Source organism: Scylla paramamosain, chromosome 35 (genome assembly GCF_035594125.1).
Source record: "Scylla paramamosain isolate STU-SP2022 chromosome 35, ASM3559412v1, whole genome shotgun sequence".
Taxonomy (NCBI): Eukaryota; Metazoa; Arthropoda; class Malacostraca; order Decapoda; family Portunidae; genus Scylla; species Scylla paramamosain.
This window is the reverse complement of record NC_087185.1, coordinates 8637501-8645000: the sequence shown is the minus strand read 5'-3', so window position 1 is coordinate 8645000 and position 7500 is coordinate 8637501. Positions and strand designations below refer to the sequence as shown.

The following is a 7500-nucleotide window of genomic DNA, read 5'->3' as shown; positions in this document are numbered from 1 at the left end:
ATGAAACACACACACACACACACACACACACACACACACACACACACACACACACACACACACACACACACACACGCACGCACGCACACACGCACATTCACAAAGATATATTTCCCGCTCCGACACTTTTTAAAGGTGTCATCCCGTGCTGCCTCTGACGTCATTGTTACCATGGCAACGCTTACCAGACGTCCCCAAATCCATATGTCAATCTCTCTCTCTCTCTCTCTCTCTCTCTCTCTCTCTCTCTCTCTTTCGTTTTTTGCTATCATCACGTGTTTACTATTATTATTATTGTCATTTTTATTTTATTGTATTGTTTTTGCTGCTGCTGCTGCTGCTGCTGCTGTTGTTGTTATTGTTGTTGTTGTTGTTGTTGTTGTTGTTGTTGTTGTTGTTATTATCATTATTATTATTATTATCATTATTAATAGTAGTAGTAGTAGTAGTAGTACTAGTAGGTAGTAGTAGTAGTAGTAGTAGCAGCAGCAGCAGCAGCATCTCTGTCTCTCTCTCTCTCTCTCTCTCTCTCTCTCTCTCTCTCTCTCTCTCTCTCTCTCTCTCTCTCTCTCTCTCTCTCTCTCTCTCTCTAGCCAAACATGAACCAACAACGAAATAAAAAAAAAGATAAATAAATAAATAAATAAATAAAAACAACACTGGCCAACTTCCCTCGAACACTTTAAGACAAATAGACACGTAAACAATGGCGAGAAAAATAAACACATTCTAAGAGACAATACATACGATAAAAAAAAAGATAAACAAACAAATAAAAAAAATCGGAAGAACAATAACCTGTTGATGTGTGGCATAGACTCCCGTCGAGAACAAGTACTATACGAATTCTTGCCGCCATTATCCTTGCGTTCGATTTCCGATAAATGGCTCTGACTTCGACTTAATGCTACCTAAATAAACCTTAAGATAAATAAAACGGAACACGTAATTTTTAAAGGGAGTAAAATAATGAACGTTTACTGTGACTTAGAAGGTAAATTGTATTGTTTCCGGTAGATTGTGAATGAAAACGGAGGGAAAAGAAAACGTGCGTGTCCGCGTGGGAGGAATCGTACGAGAGAGAGAGAGAGAGAGAGAGAGAGAGAGAGAGAGAGAGAGAGAGAGAGAGAGAGAGAGAGAGAGAGAGAGAGAGAGCTCTGAGTGATTTCCGAATGGAGATGAAATAAAAAAAAGAGATACATAAACAAATGTACGAAAGAAAAGTTAAATAATCTAAAAGTAAATAAAAAAAATGAAAAAAATGTCAATAATTCCCTGAAATCATAAAAAAGTCAATAAAAAACAGATAAAAATGAGACATAATAAAAAAAATACACATAAATGAATAATACAAGTAACAACAACAACAGCAACAGCAACAACAACAACAAACGGAAATACATAGACATCCTTTAAAAGAATCGACAAAATCTATCATACAATACTGTCCCTCACTTCATTCATTATTCAAGATGAAGAAAAAAAAAAAAAAAAAAAAACAGGTCATGTCGTGTCCAACTTAGCGTGGCGTAGGGGAAGGATTGGCAACACTGTCCCCAGGAAGACTTGGCAACACTGCGCGTGACGTCAAGGCTGAGATGGCAACAGAGAGAGAGAGAGAGAGAGAGAGAGAGAGAGAGAGAGAGAGAGAGAGAGAGAGAGAGAGAGAGTATAAGGTACACATAAGCTGTTTACATAGCTATATACATTATTACACACACACACACACACACACACACACACACACACACACACACACACGTTGCTGATATGTGTGTGTGTGTGTGTGTGTGTGTGTGTGTGTGTGTGTGTGTGTGTGTGTGTCTTAATAATGATTTTATATAAATATTTTATAATAAATACTCTCCGTACTTTTAATCTCTCTCTCTCTCTCTCTCTCTCTCTCTCTCTCTCTCTCTCTCTCTCTCTCTCTCTCTGTCTCTCTCTCTCTCTCTCTCTCATAGGGAAACACGCCTCCATTCATAGGTCTTCATAGCATCACAGAAAACGGGTCCGCTGCAGACTCCCACCAGAGAGAACGTGACTTTCCAGGAGTGACTCGTGGAAACTCACCGACCATGACTTTTTTTTTTTTTTTTCCTCTCATAAAACCAACAATTGACTCTCTCATCTATTCCCTCCTTTTACATTATATTAGTAATGTGAACGGATAAGAACATATTATGAGGGCGTAATTTTAACTCAAAACTTCTCTTTTATCAAAAGTTTGAACTAATTAAAAGGCTCTCATAAGAGTTAAGAGGACTTAATTAAGAGAGAGAAAGGAAGGATAAGACCAGGAAGCAGTGTTCTCTGTCTCTCTCTCTCTCTCTCTCTCTCTCTCTCTCTCTCTCTCTCTCTCTCTCTCTCTCTCTCAACCTGTCCATATGCAAGTAATGAAGAGAGAGACAGAGAGAGAGAGAGAGAGAGAGAGAGAGAGAGAGAGAGAGAGAGAGAGAGAGAGAGAGAGAGAGAGAGAGAGAGAGAGAGAGAGAGAGACAGAAAGCCAGACAGAAACACAGACAAACAGACAGACAGACAGAAAGACACACAGACAAACAGACAGCCAGACAACCAGCCAGATAGACAAGCAAGCAAGCAAACAAACAAACAAACAGACAGACACACAGGGAAACAGACAGAATGATAAGAGACTGTGGCTGGTTCAAAGTAATACCCCACAGCAGTCACTAGAGGGCAGGGTGAGGGGGCACAGTAAATCAGCAGCAGGTCACTCACCAGGCAGGTACAAGGCAGGGCTGTATTGTCTGCTCACTCTGCGGTGCTCGCCAGCCTCCACGCCACGACCAGACCTGTGATGGAAAGGAAAGATACGTAGGTCAGTTAATAGATAAACTGATAAATGGAATAAGTACATGAAGATAGATTAATGAAGAATCTCAAATACGGTGATCTAACTTTCTCTGTAACCGTCTCTCTCTCTCTCTCTCTCTCTCTCTCTCTCTCTCTCTCTCTCTCTCTCTCTCTCTCTCTCTCTCTCTCTCGCTCGCTCGCTCGCTCTCTTGCAACAATTCAAGGTCGTGGTAGATTAAATTTCACACTACACTGTAAAGCGTTTAACACACACACACACACACACACACACACACACACACACACACACACACACACACACACTCACTATGGCGACAGGAACCAACAGCAGGAACAAGGTAAAAATAACAAAGTTCAGCCCCACCGCCAGGTTAATGAGCCTGGAATGAACGACACCATTAGTTTTCTACGTAATTACCTTTCCTGAAAGATAATTAATTAGCTAATAAGAATGCGTAATCTGTAAACTTACCTTGGTAGTAGAAGGAAAAGCGTCTTGCTACTACTACTACTACTACTGCTACTACTACTACTACTACTACTGCTAAAATTGAAAAGAACAATAAAAACACTTCATTCACATATTTTCTGCAAGTTCCTTCGTATCTCCAGCATCACATCTACTGCTGCTACCACGACCACCACCACCACCACCACCACCACCACCACTACTACTACTACTACTACTACTACTACTACTACTACTACTACTACTACTACTACTACTGCTACTACTAAAACAGCAATAACACCTCATTCACACCTTTGCTGCAAGTTCCTCCGTATCTCCAGCATCATCTCCTCCTCCATCCTCTCCCTCTCCAGGTCCTCCTCGTTCTCCTCTATAATGACGTCATCATCGTAGTCATCCATCTCCAGACTCACGAACCCGTCATCCACGAAAGAGTCCTCGAAGGAAGCCTCCACCATCATCTCCCCCTCGTCGCCCAGGTAATCCTCCTCACTGTCATCGTCGTCCAGAATGTAATCGTCTAAGTCCACTTCCTCCTCCTCCTCCTCCTCCTCCTCCTCCTCGTCATTGTCTTCGTTCTCTTCATCCTCCTCCGACTTCTCTTCACTCATCGTGCGTGTTTCATTTTCCTCCCCGGACGATGACTCGCCCTCCAGGACTTGCTTGCCTTTCATCAGCCACTCAGAGTAAGCCATCAATTCCGTGCCGTCTGAGTCACTTCCTCTCCTCTCATCCTCCTCCTGCCCCTCATCCTGCTCTTGCTTCTGCTCCTCCTGCTCCTGGCTCTGTCCCTGCGCCGCCTCCTTCAGCAGCGCCGTGCCCGAGTCTTGCAACATCAGCATCCACCGCATCGAGCCACTCGCCTCCCGCTCGGCGCTGCTCACCATGGCGTCACTACGGATTAGCTTCGCCGGCTTGCACCCACTTGACGGGGACACGGCCTCCGCACACCTCAGCCTCACCGACTTGACACTGCACCTGCTGCTACTACTGCTGTCGCTGTCACTGCTGCTGCGCTCCGACCCGCTCACCTCATGCACCTGTACTTTAGGGATGGGTTCTGGTACTACGGCGACAGGTAAGGGGGCGGGATGGTAGGGCAGGGGAGGCGCGGAGGCTGAGTCAGGTGAGGGCGCCTGAGAGACATGAGGGAAGACTGTTGGTACAGTTTCAGGCGAGGGCAGGGGGAGGCTGCGGGGGTGAAGGGCTCCGGGGAGTGAAGGGTTAAGGCCAGACTGGTGTCTTCGGCGGCGGCAGGCGACGCAGGGAAGCTCACATCCTCCAGGACGTCAATGGAGGTGGAGGCGGGGGCGTCGGTGTAAGCGGCGCCCCCTTCTGCCCCCTCCTGGCCCTCTGCGGCACGCAAGAAGGTCATGTCTGGCTGGTCGTCGGGATCGCCCTCCTCGAAGGTGAGGCGGAAGGTCCTGGACAGGTGCTCGCTGGTGGAGAGGTCCTCGGCGCGGGGCTGTGTCTGAGCGTGGTCCTCCTGCTGCTGTTGCTCCCGCTGCTCCTCGCCGCCGCTCTCCACGGACTCAAAGGAGGAGTGGATCGCACACTCAAATCTCCGCCTCAAACTGACGGCGGCCTGCACGATCCTGAGCAGAGTGCACGCCATGTTGCGGCTCGCCCCGAGGGAACCAAGAGGAAAAGGAAAACAAAAGACGGCGACGCGGCGGTGCTGGGGCGCTGGCGAGTCATTTGTCCGCCTTTTTCCGTCCCGCACGACTCACGCTGTAAACAAACGTTCCGACACGCTGACTCTGGCTTCGGCGGGGCACTTTTCTTGCTCCCTCGCCGCTGTCAGCCATCCGAACACTGCCTCGACTGTCATGGCGTGCACAAATATAATGTTCTTTTGTTCTCGTCTCACTTTTATTTCATCCGATCGTGGGTTTCGTAACTAAACAATTGCCTGCAATGTAAAAATGAGATGTGATTCACGGGAGGATGAAGTGAAAGGATATTAAAGCGAACAGACTCATAGTGTGTGTGTGTGTGTGTGTGTGTGTGTGTGTGTGTGTGTGTGTGTGTGTGTGTGTGTATGTGTGCACGTTTCTGTGAATTCAACGGTACGAAAGCGGCATCGGAGCGAGAATACGATATATCTTCTTTAAACCAAATAAATGAAATAAACGAAGAAAATGAAAGAGAGACTAAACTGAATAAAAACAAATAAAAGAAAACAAACAAACATAGAAAATTAATGGAAAATAATCGCATTTCAACACACCAATGAATACACAACATTTAATAAACACAGCCATCATCATTGCGTGACATGAAGATTAATACAGCAATGCCAATGAGGAGATGAAATAATGCGCACAATTAAACTCGTGAAGGCTAATGACAGTAAATTAATTAGTTTTTACGTAAGGGAAATAACATAACAACTTTTAGAGAGAGAGAGAGAGAGAGAGAGAGAGAGAGAGAGAGAGAGAGAGAGAGAGAGAGAGAGAGAGAGAGAGAGAGAGAGAGAGAGAGAGAGAGAAGTGCATCAATATTAAAGAAAAGACATTAATATTTCAGGTTTTATCAGGAAATATGAAAAAAATAACAAAAAGTAAACAAATATTGAGGAAGAAGGTGAAGACAATAATAATAATAATAATAATAATAATAATAATAATAAGAAGAAGAAGAAGATAAATAAACGATCCCTCTCTCTCTCTCTCTCTCTCTCTCTCTCTCTCTCTCTCTCTCTCTCTCTCTCTCTCTCTCTCTCTCTCTCTCTCTCTCTCTCATTATTATGCTTTTACACGGCTATCAGAACGTATTGATTAGAGAGAGGGAGTGAGAGTAGGCAGGGAAAAAAAGAGAGGGCGAGGGGAGAGAGAGGGAGAGAGGAGAGGGAGATAGGGAGAGGGAGAGAGAGTGGGAGAGGGAAAAATATGAGGGAATGGAAAGATGAATGCTGTGATTTTTTCCTGCATGTTTTTTTCCTTCCTCTCGCTACACCATTTTTCCTACCTTCTTTCTTTCCCCCTCTCCCTTTCCCTCGCTATCTCCTCCTCCTCCTCCTCCTCCTCCTCCTCCTCCTCCTCCTCCTCCTCCTCCTCTTCTTCCTTCCCTCTATAGAAAAGTTGTGAATATCGTAAAAAAATAAGAAATACGAGAGAGAGAGAGAGAGAGAGAGAGAGAGAGAGAGAGAGAGAGAGAGAGAGAGAGAGAGAGAGAGAGAGTTTTCACACATGAGCGCCTCAACATCTGAATAGAGAGCGTTGAATCATGAAGTGACAAGTTGTTTAAATGATGGAAGGGAGGAGATGGAAGGGAAAGGAGACAGGAGAGAAAGGAGAATGGAGAAAGGAAGAATGAAGGAAAGAAAGAAAGTAAAAATAAATAAATAAAGGAAGGAAGGAAGGACAGAAACAAAGAAAAGAAGACATAAATAAAAAAAAATAAATAAAAAAAACATAAAAAAAAAGCAGAGAGAAAGTAAGGAAAATAAAAAGAAATATAGAGGAATCATGGAAAGAAAATAGAACGAGGATAGGGGAGAAAAGAAGAGGTAGAAAAGAAAGAGTGATGGAAAAGCGAGGGGAAAGGGAGGGAAAGAGGAAAAAAGGTATTATTGGAAAAAAGTTCGAAGGTCTGTGAGAATTAGTGGGGATGGAAGGGATGGGGAAAATAAAGGGGAGGAATGGAGAGAGCGGGAAGGAGGAAAATGATAAGGATTCTATATAAATTCCAACCAAGAAAATTCCATCCACGAAAGATTCCTCAGTTAAAAGTTTCCCCTTAAAAATAAATCCACATGATAAATTACCGAACTTAACCTGACCTGACCTGACCTGACCTGACCTAACCTGACCTGACCTGACCTAACCTAACCTAGCCATACCAAACCCACCCTATTCTAATCTAACGTAACTTACTCTAATCTTACCTAATTCATTCTACCTTAAGCTAACCTAACTTGACCTAATGCCACTTCTTACTTAACTTGACCAACCTAACCTAACCTCACCAAACAGAACTAACCTAACCTAAGCTATCATAACCTAATCTGACCTAAACTAACCTAACCTGCCCTATTCTAACCTAACGGAACCTTATCTAATCTTACCTAACTCATTCTACCTAACGTAATTTGACCTAACGCTATTTAACCTTATTTTTGCCAAACTTAGCCTAAACTAATCTAACCTATCACAACCTAACCTGACCTAACGTAATGTAACTTAACCTAA

The 7500-nt window shown here is 44.0% G+C and overlaps 1 protein-coding gene across 1 annotated transcript in view; it reads right to left on the bottom strand.

The window, feature by feature from the left end:
- The window catches only part of LOC135090637 (apoptotic chromatin condensation inducer in the nucleus-like), a 107173-nt gene that overhangs the window by 85490 nt on the left and 14183 nt on the right, over positions 1 to 7500 (bottom strand). The window contains 2 exon segments of the mRNA XM_063987578.1: positions 2740 to 2813; positions 3599 to 5219. Of these exon segments, the coding sequence (XP_063843648.1) occupies positions 2740 to 2813; positions 3599 to 4194 (670 nt within the window). The 5' untranslated portion in view covers positions 4195 to 5219.